The 14,418-nt window shown below is 58.1% G+C and overlaps 1 protein-coding gene across 1 annotated transcript in view; it reads left to right on the forward strand.

Annotated features, from left to right (window-relative positions):
- Nucleotides 1–14,418, forward strand: part of DNAH1 (dynein axonemal heavy chain 1) — a 76,631-nt gene that overhangs the window by 59,426 nt on the left and 2,787 nt on the right. The window contains 25 exon segments of the mRNA XM_045051061.1: nucleotides 220–416; nucleotides 894–1,029; nucleotides 1,944–2,152; nucleotides 2,243–2,414; nucleotides 3,154–3,345; nucleotides 3,883–3,993; nucleotides 4,788–4,973; nucleotides 5,390–5,581; nucleotides 6,766–6,933; nucleotides 7,026–7,217; nucleotides 7,343–7,474; nucleotides 7,990–8,115; nucleotides 8,750–8,869; nucleotides 9,007–9,156; nucleotides 9,284–9,444; nucleotides 10,257–10,482; nucleotides 10,618–10,813; nucleotides 11,147–11,298; nucleotides 11,968–12,164; nucleotides 12,412–12,556; nucleotides 12,813–12,971; nucleotides 13,052–13,183; nucleotides 13,567–13,737; nucleotides 13,823–14,002; nucleotides 14,079–14,255. Coding sequence (XP_044906996.1) covers nucleotides 220–416; nucleotides 894–1,029; nucleotides 1,944–2,152; nucleotides 2,243–2,414; nucleotides 3,154–3,345; nucleotides 3,883–3,993; nucleotides 4,788–4,973; nucleotides 5,390–5,581; nucleotides 6,766–6,933; nucleotides 7,026–7,217; nucleotides 7,343–7,474; nucleotides 7,990–8,115; nucleotides 8,750–8,869; nucleotides 9,007–9,156; nucleotides 9,284–9,444; nucleotides 10,257–10,482; nucleotides 10,618–10,813; nucleotides 11,147–11,298; nucleotides 11,968–12,164; nucleotides 12,412–12,556; nucleotides 12,813–12,971; nucleotides 13,052–13,183; nucleotides 13,567–13,737; nucleotides 13,823–14,002; nucleotides 14,079–14,255 — 4,179 coding nt within the window.

Raw genomic sequence — 14,418 nt, forward strand, 5'->3', positions numbered from 1 at the left:
GGTCAGTACACTTGTTAAAACCCAGAGGAAACAGACAGGGCTGTGACCCCATGCCTCAGGCCTTGGTGTATCCAACAGGTCGGGCCTTATGTAGGTGGAACTGGCTTCTGAAGGCACAGCGCTCTTCCAAGCACAGAGGAAGGGGTGTGCTTTCTGTTGGGGGCCCTGGTTCACAGAGACCGAGAGAGGACCCAGATCTCCCCATCCTCCCTGCCCCAGATGATGCAGGTGATTGAGGAGTACATGGAGGACTACAACCAGATCAACACAGCCAAGCTGAAGCTGGTCCTCTTCATGGATGCCATGAGCCACATCTGCCGCATCAGCCGCACCCTGCGCCAGGCGCTGGGCAACGCGCTCCTGCTGGGTGTGGGTGGCAGTGGCCGCAGCTCCCTCACTCGGCTGGCCTCGCACATGTGAGGGCCCCCAGACATGGTGGGCAGTGGGTGGCTGGTGGCAGGCTATTGGTTCCATTTATGTTCTTCCACAGATGGGGGAGCCTCGGGCCGCCCCGGGCCAGGACCCCCAGCCATGGGCTTCTGAACACACTGGGAACAGGAACTAGGCCCCAAGGAGAGGCAACAGCAGTACCCTGTGGTGCTGTGGGGAGGGAAATGTGGCTGCAGACATCCAAGAGGGATTCCTAGATGAGACGGCTATAGGCTTTCTCTCAGAATCAGAGCTGGGAGGATGGAAGGAAAGGGCATTCCAGGCCATGGGAACAGCTTAAGCCAAGGTCTGAAGGCAAGAGAGCATGTTCAGGGCCTGGAGAGTCTGCAGATCTGCCCAGGAAGGGGGCCAGACTCCAGATGGCTGGGGTGGGGTGTGGGCACCCACCACTCAGCACTTGGCCTCAAGCTCTGGTAGGCCTCCACCCAAACTCCTGTCTCTAGGGCTGAGTACGAGTGCTTCCAGATTGAGCTATCCAAGAACTACGGCATGACCGAGTGGCGTGAAGATGTCAAGAAGGTCTTGCTCAAGGCTGGCCTGTACAGCCTGCCCATCACCTTCCTGTTCTCCGACACCCAGGTGCCACTGCCATAGGCAATGGGCAGGGTCCAGGGTGGGGTGGCTATAACCCCATCCCAGTGTGGTATCCTATAAGGTGGTCAGTCCTTCAATCCCAGGTCACTGTCATTTGGGGTGGCTGTTTTGAGGGACAGCTGGGACTAGGGGTGAGGGAGCCCATAGTTGGGTGGGTCAGGTGCGTGGGGCCAAACCCAGCCTATCAGGGTTAGGGAGATATAGATCACTACTAAACCCTAAGGGTAAAGAAGGCCCCTGGCACCATGGCTGACCACAAATGGCGCCACACTCACTGGCCAAAGGCTTCCCACCTTAAGGACCACAGGACTTGTGCCCAAAGTGCTGTGCCCGTGGTGCTCTATTTAGGGGCTGCTCCCTCTAGAGCTCCCTAGGCATGAGTACTGTTACTAGGTCTCTTAAGAGAAGGTGAGGTTGTGGCTTTGGGGTCTCAAGACAAATACAGCAGCACTTAAACCTGGCTAAGGGTCAGAACTGGGCCAAGGCTGAAGTCCTGAAATATATCCCACCCTGTGCAGAGTCCTCTCTGTTCCCAGCCCTGCTTCTACCCCAGGGTCCCCTCATGTCATCTGGTAAGGACCTATTTCTGCCCATGGCCTGGTTTTCTCCTGTAAACAGGAGGACTAAACAGGCATGGAGTGGCCTGAAAAGTGAGGAGTAAGGTGCCACATCTCCTACCCAGGACCCAAGGCTCTTTCACAGCCCAGTGGTGATGTTCAGAGTCTCTGCTATAGGGCAGACCCGGATATGAGTCCTAGACTATGACTTATGGGGTCACTTGTATGATCCTGGGCTTCTCTGCCCAGGTTTGTAAAATGGGGCTGCTGTGAAGGTCCAGGGAGACCAACGCCCAGGGGCCATCATCAAGGCTTAGCTTTTGCACTCTCATCTCTCCCCAGATCAAGAATGAGTCTTTCCTGGAGGACATCAACAACGTCCTGAACTCGGGTGACATTCCCAACCTCTATACCTCAGAAGAGCAGGACCAGATTGTCAACACCATGCGGCCATATGTCCAGGAGCAGGGCCTGCAGCCCACCAAGGCCAACCTCATGGCCGCCTACACTGGGCGTGTGCGCAGCAACATCCATGTGGTGCTGTGCATGAGGTACAAGCAGTCATCGCAGCCTGCTGTGGGGAGGGTTCTGGGCTCCTGGGGGTGGAAGTCAGCATCTCATTTGGACTCCTGGCCCCCCAGCCCCATAGGAGAGGTCTTCCGAGCCCGCCTGAGGCAATTCCCCTCGCTGGTCAACTGCTGTACCATTGACTGGTTTAACGAATGGCCAGCTGAGGCCCTGGAGTCTGTGGCCACCATGTCCCTGAACGAGATCCCAGAACTGGAAGCCACCTCTGAAGTAATTGGAGGACTGGTAGGTGTCTTGGTGAGGAGCAAGCTGTCGTGGGGGAACTGTTTAGGCTTGGGACTCTCACCCAGGCTCAACACTGATGGGCGTTTGGGCAGGTGAGTTACCTGTGCTGAGCCTGTTTCCTCATCTGTATAATGGGGGTGCCACAAGACTGTCTCAGTGACATAGGTGGTTGGACACACACTTCACAGTCACTGTTTGTTTTGTTCCCTGAGATCTTTATGGCAGCTTTCTTCACAGAGCCCCCTGACACAACCAAAGACCATGGATGGGGGACTAGATCTGTCTGGTCCAAACTGAGAGAGTGGTGGTCACCTGAGGTCCAAGAGCTAGAGTGAGTCCACTTCCCTGTCCAGATATGCTGAGGCCTTGGGCCCTCTGTTTCCCCTGGCCCAGCCTCCAAGGAAGGGGGGGTCCCACCTTAGGATTCTCAGGGAGAGGCAGGTCTTGGGAGCTGTGACCAGGGAAAGATCTGGGAGAGACCTGAGTCCATTTAAAGGCAGCCCTGCCCTTGACAGTTGTGTGAACTTAAACAAGCCCCTTGACTTCTCTGGGTTGTGGGATTTTCTGCAGAATAGGTGACCTTGACCCTGGAGGCTATGAGGATCATAGGAGACAGTGAGTGTGAGAGACATTGAGGTTCTTACATGTGGCTCCCTCCTTGGGACTAGGCTGCAGTGGCTTTGAGGGCACCCCGGTGCCCTTTCTTTGCTGCTGGCATCAGTGGTTTCCCACCCCACAGATTCAGGTTTGTGTATATATCCACCAGTCGGTGGCCAAGAAGTGTGTCGAGTACCTGGCTGAGCTGGCCCGCCACAACTATGTGACCCCCAAGAGCTACCTGGAGCTGCTTAATATTTTCTCCATCCTAATTGGGCAGAAGAAACAGGAGCTGAAAACTGCTAAGAACCGCATGAAGAGTGGCCTTGACAAGGTGGGCCACGGTGGGGCTTTGTGGGCAATGGCTGACAGCCCATGATTCTGCCTGCTCTGGCTTAGCCCAGACCCAGGGAGGCCCAGCCCACCCTCTCATCAGCAGCCTGCAGTGTTGAAATGGGTGGCTTCCTCCCTTACCAAACAAACAAATAAACAGAAGCTGTTGGACAAGGGCAAGGCCAAAGCAGGTTACCCCACAGATATTCAGGGGATGGCTCCCTTCCTCCAGGGTTCACTGGACAACCAGCCACAGCCTCTCACTCATGCATGAGGGCCTGTGGCCCTGCAGGAACCTCTCCCCAGGCCCCTCCAGGCCCAACTCTCTCTTTCTTTTGTCTTTTTTTTTTTTTCCAAGTAGGCCTCATGCCTAGCATGGAGCCCAACGGCGGGCTTGAACTCGAGACCCCGGGATCAAGACCAGAACTGAGATCAAGAGTCAGATCCTCAACCAACTGAGCCACACAGGCACATACCCCGGCTCTCTTTCTGGTACCCTGTCACACCTAATTTCCTCTCTGCATCCCCCGTCTCCTAGCTGCTGCGAACTTCAGAAGATGTGGCCAAGATGCAGGAGGAGCTGGAGATGATGCGCCCTCTGCTGGAAGAGGCTGCCAAGGACACCATGCTCACCATGGAGCAGATCAAGGTCAGGGGTGCTCCTTGGCTCTCTTCCCTGATGTCTGACCGTGTCTGAGGATGTTCAGTGTCCCCATGCAACCACAAGATCGCCAGCTGCCTGACCCTGCAGGTTGCTTAGCCTCTCAGTGCCTGTCTTCCTCAGACAGTAGTCATTGGTTTATTCAACAAGTGTTTGCTTGGAACCTATTCTATGCTGGGCACTGCCCTGGGGTAGGGGATGTGGTGAAAGCAAGAGAGGCAGCCCAAGCCGTGGTAGTCATGACACAGACTGAGCGGCAGGCCACCACAGGCAGCTGTGCGGACTCTGCCTGAGTCTCCCTCTGAGTCTTCGTGAGATCCCCAAATTCGAGGGCCGTGTCCTCCCAGCCGACATCTCAGATTCGTATGTTCGTTATGACAGCTTTCTGGTAGAAGCAGTCACATTCTGCTCTGCAATGTCAGTGTTTTGAAAATGTTTGCCAGCAGATGGAAAGAACGTGATGGGGGTAGGGGGAGCACCTTTCTCTGTCTTGCATGGCGGTACCCTAAGGGCTTAGGGGGTCCTTCCCTGGTGGGCAGTTGTGCTCAAGCACATAAAGCCCAGAGCCCCAATCCAGGCCCACTGTGAATACTCGGAATGGGCTTCTTACATTCCCAGAGCTCCATGGCCTGTCATAGCCAAGAGGGCCCTTGGAGAATGGGGTATCCCAGCCCTCATTTCCCTCTGCCTAGGGAAACTGAGGTGTGTAGGAAGGAGAAAGGGGTGGGGACACGTGTCCCTGGCATGCCACCAGCTGGGTCCTACCTGCCTTTGGTCTCCAGGTGGACACAGCCATTGCCCAGGAGACCCGAAATTCAGTGCAAGCAGAGGAGATCAAGGCCAATGAGAAGGCCAGGAAGGCACAAGCTATAGCTGATGACGCCCAGAAGGACCTGGATGAGGCCCTGCCTGCCCTGGATGCGGCCCTGGCCAGCCTGCGCAACCTCAACAAGAATGATGTGACTGAGGTGGGTGGCCAGGCAGCCCTGGAATCCCCCCTGGTGTCCAGCCTAGCACCCCTGGCCTCCAGGCCCCCTCTCTCCACATCCCTTGGGGGTCATGTGCTGGGAGGTGTGAGCAGAAATAGGGCTCAAACCCAGCTGCCTGCCCTTACCTCCTTGCACCAGCCCCTAGGCCCTGAGCCAGCACATGGGGAGGGCTTTCGGTCCTAAGAAATCAGCCTCTAGCCCCATGGTCAAGCCTGGGTATATGGGGGAGCAGCAGGAGCCACAGGCCGAGGCAGACCTCAGGGAACATCTCAGAGAACATTTTGTCAACGGTGGTAGGAACTGGGTAGGTGAGGTCCACCTTATCTGACAGCTGTCCCTGCCCTGGGGGAATCCAGGCATTGATGGGTCTCCCCCACTCTTGGCCTGACCTGTAGGTGCGGGCCATGCAGCGGCCACCCCCAGGCGTGAAGCTGGTCATAGAGGCTGTGTGCATCATGAAGGGCATCAAGCCCAAGAAGGTGCCTGGAGAGAAGCCTGGCTCCAAGGTGGACGACTACTGGGAGCCCGGCAAGGGGCTGCTGCAGGATCCTGGCCGCTTCCTTGATAGCCTCTTCAAGTTTGACAAGGTGAGCATGCCAGGTGCAGCCTGGACAGTGGGTAAGGCAGGGAAGCAAGGAGAGGAGCCAACACCCCCACGGTGTAGGATTCTCTGTCCTGTCTCCCTCTGCTTGTAACACACACAGCCCTGTGGCCACAGGGGCGATAGGCAGGCTCCTGTCCCCATAAGATGTCACCCATAGTCACTCCAAAGCTCTGTAGCCTGGAGATCCCCTCTTGTGCCTTTTCCTCCCTGAGACCCCCATGGCCTTGGCCTAGACCTTCACTGTCTGTGCAACCATCGCCTTTCCCTCAGCCTCAGCTGAGGCTCAGCTTCTCCTGTCTGTCTCTGGGTTTCTCTGTCTGCTGTCTATCTGGGGCTCTTAGTGTCCATGCCCGTTTTCTCTCTCAGGAGGTGGCTTCATGGTTAGATCAGCCTGGAGCCCACTACTCTCTTGGGGGACCCTCTTCAGCCTAGCAGTTGGATAGGGGACAACTGCCTGTGCACACGGGCCACCCCCCACCACCATGTGTCAGTATCAGGCCCCGGACACTCCAGGTTGCACTGGGAGGGTGGAGACAATGGCCCATAGGCAGCTAGACTCCCTATAGACTTCCCCATCCTTCCTCCTCCTCTTCCATCAGTCTAGAAACCAGAGTCCCCACAGGCCTAATTAGACCCAAATCAGGAGCACTCACAGCCAGTGGTCAGGCTCCCCTGCCTGGTCCCAGGCTCTGAACTCTGGGAGCTCATGAACCATGCAGATTACTGGGCTCATCCTAAACTACAGGTTTGGACTCTTCCACGGTGGGACAGGAACGTTGGGGGTGTGGTGAGCTCTCAGGATGAGGATTAATACCCTGAACATGACCCTGATTGGGCGTCAGAGTCACTCACTCATGTCCACACCGGTCAGGAAATAGCTCTTGTTGCTAAATGAATTTTAAATGGGGCTTGCATATCATCAGACCTCAAGCCTGCGTGGTTTCTCGAGGACAAAGTCTCTGATTGTATTATCTGAAATCCTGGAACACAGAAATTCCCCTTCCGACCAGCCTTTCTGGGCCATGATTATTCCCAAAGGAAGACACTTGTGCTGAAGCCTACATGGGACATGGGACTCAGAGCAGGAGCAAGGTGCTCCTTAGCAGGGCCCACCATCACTTCCTCCCTGCAAAGCACCCCCTGATGCCCACAGTTCCCCTCCCCTAGGACAACATTGGGGAGGCAGTGATCAAAGCCATCCAGCCTTACATTGACAACGAGGAGTTCCAGCCAGCCGCCATCGCCAAGGTGTCCAAGGCCTGCACCTCCATCTGCCAGTGGGTGCGCGCCATGCATAAGTACCACTTTGTGGCCAAGGCAGTGGAGCCCAAGCGGGTGAGGGCTGGGTACGGCTGGGGGGCAGAGGAGGAAGAGCCTCCAGGGGGAGAGCCCCTGCCACAAGTTAGCCCTGGACCCTCTGCTGGCAGCAAGCCCTGCGGGAGGCCCAGGATGACCTGGAGGTGACACAGAGGATCCTGGAGGAGGCCAAGCAACGCCTGCGCGAGGTGGAGGATGGCATCGCCACGATGCAGACCAAGTACCGGGAATGCATCACCAAGAAGGAGGAACTGGAGCTGAAGTGCGAGCAGTGTGAGCAGCGGCTGGGCCGCGCAGACAAGGTGCGCACATCCCCGTAGGGAGGGCCTCTGGGCTGGGGGGGCCTGGGTCGGGGGAAGGCCCTGCGCACCCTCCCCAGCCCCCGGCCCGGCCAACCACAGCCCACCCCACGGGGCTGCCCCTGCAGCTCATCAACGGGCTGTCCGACGAGAAGGTACGCTGGCAGGAGACAGTGGAGAACCTGGAGCATACGCTTGATAACATCTCTGGTGACGTGCTGCTGGCTGCTGGCTTCGTGGCCTACCTGGGCCCCTTCACAGTAAGGAACCTTCTGACCCTGCCTGGGGCAGCCTCACCTCCCCAAACAGGCCCCACCTTGAGGCCTCACTCCACAAGGGGCAGCCTGGAGGGCCACTCCTTCTGCACTTACTCATTCAACGAGCACTCCTCAGGTGCCCCGTCTGAGCCAGTTGCTGTTCCAGGCACAGGGGATAAGGCAGTGCATGAAACAGCCAGAACCCCTCCCTGGCAGGTCTGGTTTTCTAGTGGGAGATAGGAGCTCGCACTTCCATGCTTGCTGGGTGCATCTTTTTCAACCCTCACAGTCTCCCTGACAGGTGGGCGTTCTTGTCATTGCCCCTATTTCACAGAAAAGGGGCCAAGGAAGTCACCCAGAGTGGGACCCAAGTGCGGGTGTCTCACTTCACATCTGAGCTCTGCCTCTGTGTACAATGGCTGAGCACTGGGGGGGGGGGGGGGGCGGGTGTGCAAAGGGAGGTGGGAGGGCATCACACGGGTCATGGTGGGATGGTCCTGAGTCTGGCATCTCCCCAGGGCCAGTATCGCACAGTGCTCTACGACAACTGGGTCAAGCAGCTCACAAGACACAAGGTCCCACACACTTCTGAGCCCACGCTAATCGGGACACTGGGAAACCCCGTGAAGATCCGCTCATGGCAGGTACCCACCCAGGGGGCTGGCGTGACTGGGCTGGGCCAGGGGCTTCCTGCTTCCCTCCCACCCTCTTTCCTGGGACTGCTCAGAGATGCCTCCCCTGAACCTGCCTGGGCTCAGCGAAAGGGTGTGTGTAGGAGAGGAGAGAGCTGAACGCAGTGTGGCACAGATCTAGCTAACTGTGGGCAGAGAATTCAAGGGGTGCTTGTAAGAGTGGGCTGGGGTAGGAGAGCAGCATCCAGAGTGAGGTTAAGGAAGTCTGCAGATCTGAGCTAGAAGGACAGGTAAAGTTGGCCCAGGGAGAAAACCAGGAGGCTATGGGCAGAGGCCAAGGGTGAGCATAGGCCAGGACATCGATGGCATGTGGGCTCTGGGGAGATGGTCTGACTGAGTGAGGACTCCGTAGGCATGAAGGCAGAGAGGCCCAGAGAAAGGAGGGTGTTGGGAGCCAGCCTAGAAGCAGGAGAGAGTATGGGGTCCTGTGGGCTGATGGCTGTGCACACTATCTCCTGTCCCCACCTCGAAGGGGACATAATAAGAAGGAAGAGATCACCAAGCACAAAGCTGGGAGTAGCTGATGCCCCAGCTGACCTTGCTTATGTGAGAGCCCTGACCCAGTCTGGCCCCTGGTGCCCCACAGATCGCTGGCCTCCCCAACGACACACTGTCAGTGGAGAATGGGGTCATCAACCAGTATTCCCAGCGCTGGACTCACTTCATTGACCCTCAGAGCCAGGCCAACAAATGGATCAAGAACATGGTGAGCCCATGCATGGTGCCGCTGCCCCACACAGCCGGGCTTAGCAAGTGCAGGGTCAATAGCGGGGGTCAGCCTGGCTCTCAGCCCCCACAGCCCCCACAGCCCCCACAGCCCCCACTAGCCCCCTGTGCCTACAGGAGAAGGACAGTGGACTGGATGTATTCAAGCTGAGTGACCGAGACTTCCTGCGCAGCATGGAGAATGCCATCCGCTTCGGCAAGCCCTGCCTTCTGGAGAACGTGGGCGAGGAGCTGGACCCGGCCCTGGAGCCTGTGCTGCTCAAGCAGGTGGGCCTGCAGCGGCAAGGGAGTGGGGGCAGACTGTCGGTCTGGACAGGGGAGGGAGCAGCCCCTTCCCTGCCTCACTGGTGAAGCCCTGGCCATGGTGCTTGCCCATCCCACCCACTGTATGTAGACATACAAGCAGCAGGGGAACACAGTGCTGAAGCTGGGGGACACGGTGATCCCCTACCATGAGGACTTCAGGATGTATATTACCACCAAGCTGCCCAACCCACACTACACGCCTGAGATCTCCACTAAACTCACTCTCATCAACTTCACTCTGTCGCCCAGGTAAGCCCCCAGACCCCGGACACCGAGCATCAGCTCTGCCTGGCTGCCTCGCTCCCACCCGCAGACTGAAACTCAATGGGTCTCTCCCAGAGGCTCCACTGGCTTTTTCCAAGGCACTCTGGCATTCCAGGCCTTCCTGGCACCTCCACCAGCTCCCCTTAATCGCCACCACTCCCAGCTAAGAACCCCCACCCCCAAGATTAAGAGCCCTTGATCCTTGGTTGGGACCCCTCAGCCTCCCTGGTCAGTGCTAGCCCCATCTTGTCCAGGTACCCTTCCCCTGTGGCTCAGCCCTTGCCAGCCCCTTGTGCACTCACCCCCAGAGCTGTCCTAGAGTCCTGACTCAGGCACACTCTGGCTCCCTGCACCCAAGCCCTGCTTCCTGCTTTGCTGCCATGAGCCCAGGCACTGCGGTTTTTGCTGGCCACCTACACAGAGCCCACAGGCCTGCTCCATGCTCAGGCCTCTATGTCAGTGGGTACTACGAACCTCTCCACAGACATGGTTGTGAAAACGCCCGTAAGGCAGATCCCTACCAGTCCTCCAGCCCCCTCCTGCCCAGGAAGTTTTTCAAAGACCCCTGCTGGGATTCCAGGTTGCCACCCAGGTCTCACTGAGAACTGGTCACTTTGCAGACAGGCTCTGCATTAGCCCTGCAGCCTGAGACAGAGGTTAGGCCTCCCCGGCTGACACTGGCAGGGATGCTGGGCTCTTGGAGCCCTGGGGCCACAGGTAGATAGGTGAGCAGACTCAAGGCTGGCCCTCTGGGGTCTACCAGGTGTTGCTGACATGGTGTCCCCTGCCCCTGGCAGTGGTCTAGAGGACCAGCTTCTGGGCCAAGTAGTGGCTGAGGAGAGGCCAGACCTGGAGGAAGCTAAAAACCAGCTGATTGTCAGTAATGCCAAGATGCGCCAGGAGCTGAAGGACATTGAAGACCAGATCCTATACAGGCTCAGCTCCTCTGAAGGCAACCCTGTGGATGACATGGAGCTCATCAAAGTTCTGGAGGCTTCCAAGATGAAGGCTGCTGAGATTCAGGTCAGCAACTGCCTGCCCCGGCCTACCGACTCCTACCTCTAGCCCTAGGCCCAACCCCTGTCCCCACCCACCTCTGCCTGCCGCTCTTTGCCAGTCTAGCTGGGCCTGACCACCACTCCCCTGCTGTACCTCCAGGCCAAAGTCAGGATCGCAGAGCAGACGGAGAAGGACATTGACCTCACGCGAATGGAGTACATACCCGTGGCCGTCCGCACCCAGATCCTTTTCTTCTGTGTGTCTGACCTGGCCAACGTGGACCCCATGTACCAGTACTCCCTGGAGTGGTTTCTCAACATCTTCCTCTCGGGCATCGCCAACTCAGAGAGGGCAGGTAGTCCTGGCATATGTGCACACGGTGACACAAATGCGAGGCTCCCACCCTGAAACAGATGCGATACACGTGGCCACATCTCCACAGTGGGCACATACATGTAAAATCATGTCCACGTTCACTTGTACATACTCTCATATCAAACATAACAACACACACACACCCCTCCCGACCCTCCTCAGAGCCCCTCTACGAGGAATTCCACAGGCCCCAAGGGGATGCCCACACCATCCCTCTGGCTGCAGGGCAGACTGGCTGGGCTAGGCTGAACCCCGGGGATCTTGCTTCCCTCACCTCCCCCCATGCACTTGCCATCCCCTCCCTGCCCTGCAGACAACCTGAAGAAGCGCATTGCCAACATCAACCGCCACCTGACCTACAACCTCTACAGCAACGTCTGCCGTAGCCTCTTTGAGAAGCACAAGCTGATGTTTGCCTTCCTGCTGTGTGCCCGCATCATGATGAATGAGGCCAAGATAGATCAGGTACATGAGCAGAGAGGGAACTGGGTGGGCCAGTGACTCGGGACAGATGGCCTGAGGAGGGAGCCTGTGGCAGGGCCTGGGAGAACAGGGTGAAAGGAAAGGGAAGGCTGGGCCTCAGGGCACAGCAAGAGCAAGGGGGCAGAGACCTCAGGAAACAGCTCCTTCCTCCCAACAGCCAGGAGACCTTAGGTTCATTGTGGCTCAAGCTGCTCTGTGAGCACAGCCTTCTCAGAGCCATGGGTGTGCTGGCGAGCAGGGACCGTCCCGAGCCTCCCCACTCACGCTCTCATGAGCCCCACAGCATGTTGGAAATCACATCCAAGAGTGTGAGTGTTACAGCCACTCCAGCCTGAGGCCTCACTGTGTGCCAGGTGCCAGGCTAACGGGTACACTCTCCAACCCCGACAAACCCTTTGTGGAGCAGCTAGAATTCTAATTCTTCCTACTTCCCAAAGTGAGGAAACTGAAGCTCAGAGGTCACATCTTTTGCCTAAGGACACCCAGACAGGAAAATGTGGAGTGAGGACATTAATCCAGACCTGTCCGACTGCCTCCCCCAGGGAGAACCCCATTTCTCTGGCTGAGGGGTGGCAGGGGAGGCATTGCTGGGTGGGGTGCCAGAGGCTGGTCACAAGGCCCGGGCACTAGTCTCCCCCTGTCCCCTGCCAGAGTGAGTGGCGCTACCTCCTGTCTGGAGGTTCTGTCCAGGTCATGACTGAAAACCCAGCACCTGACTGGCTGTCAGACCGGGCCTGGCGAGATATCCTGGCACTCTCAAACCTGCCAGCCTTCTCAGACTTCGCCCATGACTTCACAGAGCACCTCTCAGAATTCCAGGCCATCTTTGACAGCCCCGAGCCTCACCGGTGAGCTGCGCCCCAGGGCCTGGCAGGGTGGGCACAAGGAGGGGTGAGACCCCAGGAACAGACCTGCAAGGAGCTTTCTCTGAGGAGCCACCCAGGGCTGCCCTGCAGCTGTGGCCACATCTTTTCTGTGCTCCCAGCCATGTACCCTCCAGGCACTCCACTCTCCCTGGCCATCCAGCCGGCAGAGTCCCTGGGGCCAGTGCCCCCTCACAGGTCAGCTCTCAGGGAGACATGGGCGCTGTTGCAGGGAGCCCTTGCCTGGCATCTGGGATGAGTACCTGGACCAGTTCCAGAAGCTGCTGGTTCTCCGCTGCCTGCGTGGGGACAAGGTTACCAATGCCATGCAGGATTTCGTGGCCACCAACCTGGAACCACGCTTCATTGAGCCCCAGGCAAGTGCCACCAGCCAGTGCCCTGGACCTATCCCCACCTATGGGTCCCAGGGGACTGGCTACACCTTCACAGACCATTTTGCAGCCATGGTCAGGGTGGAACTCATAGTCATGCCCTCCAAAGACTCTGGGAGGCTCCAGGCCCCACCAGGAAGCTTCTCTGAGAGCTCTCTAGAAGCCCCAGGACCCCCTGCCTTGCCCTGGTCCCTGCCCTTCCTCAGCCCCAGGTGACTCAGCGTCTCTCCCTGGCTTGCAGACAGCTAACCTGTCAGTGGTGTTCAAAGACTCCAGCTCCACCACACCCCTCATCTTTGTGCTGTCGCCTGGCACTGACCCCGCTGCTGACCTCTACAAGTTTGCTGAAGAGATGAAGTTCTCCAAGAAGCTCTCTGCCATTTCTCTGGGCCAGGGCCAGGTAAGGACAGGGTGGGTAGGGGTGGGGCCCTGGGGGTTGGGCCAGTTGGCGCCTCACCGCTCAGCACTTCTGCCCCACAGGGCCCTCGGGCAGAAGCCATGATGCGCAGCTCCATAGAGAGGGGCAAGTGGGTCTTCTTCCAGAACTGCCACCTGGCACCCAGCTGGATGCCAGCCCTGGAGCGCCTCATTGAGCACATTAATCCTGATAAGGTGCACTGCCCTGCCTGCCACAGGTCCAAAGACCTCCTTTGCTGAAGGGACTACTAACACATCCATCCAGGACTGACGAGGCTTAATGAGATTGTCCCACAGAGCACTCAGCCCAGCTGGGCACACAGTGAGCACTCAGGAAGTGACATATGAAACAGGCCTCAGCTAGATTCATCTTCTAAGTGGCTCCCCTAATTACCGTTACCACTGGTGAAGTGACATGCCCATGTTCACCCACGACTGATGATCCTGGGACTTGCCAAAGCCCATATTCTTAATCAGTGGTCTGAGCAGCCAGGTCAGACTACAGGTGGCCCAGGTTCCTGGTGGGAGGGAACCTGGTGTGGGGAAGTCTCGGTGCTCACATGGAGCGTGGCTGCCAGGTGCACCGGGACTTTCGCCTGTGGCTCACCAGCCTGCCCAGCAACAAGTTCCCAGTGTCCATCCTGCAAAACGGCTCCAAGATGACCATTGAGCCACCACGTGGTGTCAAGGCCAACCTGCTCAAGTCCTACAGCAGCCTCAGCGACGACTTCCTCAACTCCTGCCGCAAGGTGAAGGGCACTGGGTGTGTGCCCACCCCACGTGCTCCAGACCCAGCCCCGCCCCTCACTCCCCTGCCCCCACTGCCTCTCGCAGGTGATGGAGTTCAAGTCCCTGCTGCTGTCCCTGTGCCTGTTCCATGGGAATGCGCTGGAGCGCCGCAAGTTTGGGCCCCTGGGCTTCAACATCCCCTATGAGTTCACAGATGGGGACCTGCGCATCTGTATCAGCCAACTCAAGATGTTCCTGGACGAGTATGATGACATCCCATACAAGGTGGGCCGAGGACAGGCTGGGGCCAGGGAGGGTGGCGCTGGGTGCTTGTGGGGGCCCTCACCCACACACCCTGTAGGTCCTCAAGTACACGGCCGGGGAGATCAACTACGGAGGCCGCGTCACCGACGACTGGGACCGTCGCTGCGTCATGAACATCCTGGAAGACTACTACAGCCCGTCTGTGCTCTTCCACGAGCACAGCTACAGCGCCTCAGGCATCTACCACCAGATCCAGCCTACCTACGACCTCAACGTGAGCATACCCCAAGGGCCGGCAGCTTGCCAGGCTGGGCTTCTGGGGTGCCATGAACACCTGGGCAGCAAGCTCCTTTTCATGGATTACTCCACCCCACAAAGACAGCACAGTGAGGGGGGTGGACCCAGTCCCTGCCCCCTGGAGCTCGGGCTGTGTGGGG

This window comes from Felis catus, chromosome A2, assembly GCF_018350175.1.
Source record: "Felis catus isolate Fca126 chromosome A2, F.catus_Fca126_mat1.0, whole genome shotgun sequence".
NCBI lineage: Eukaryota > Metazoa > Chordata > Mammalia > Carnivora > Felidae > Felis > Felis catus.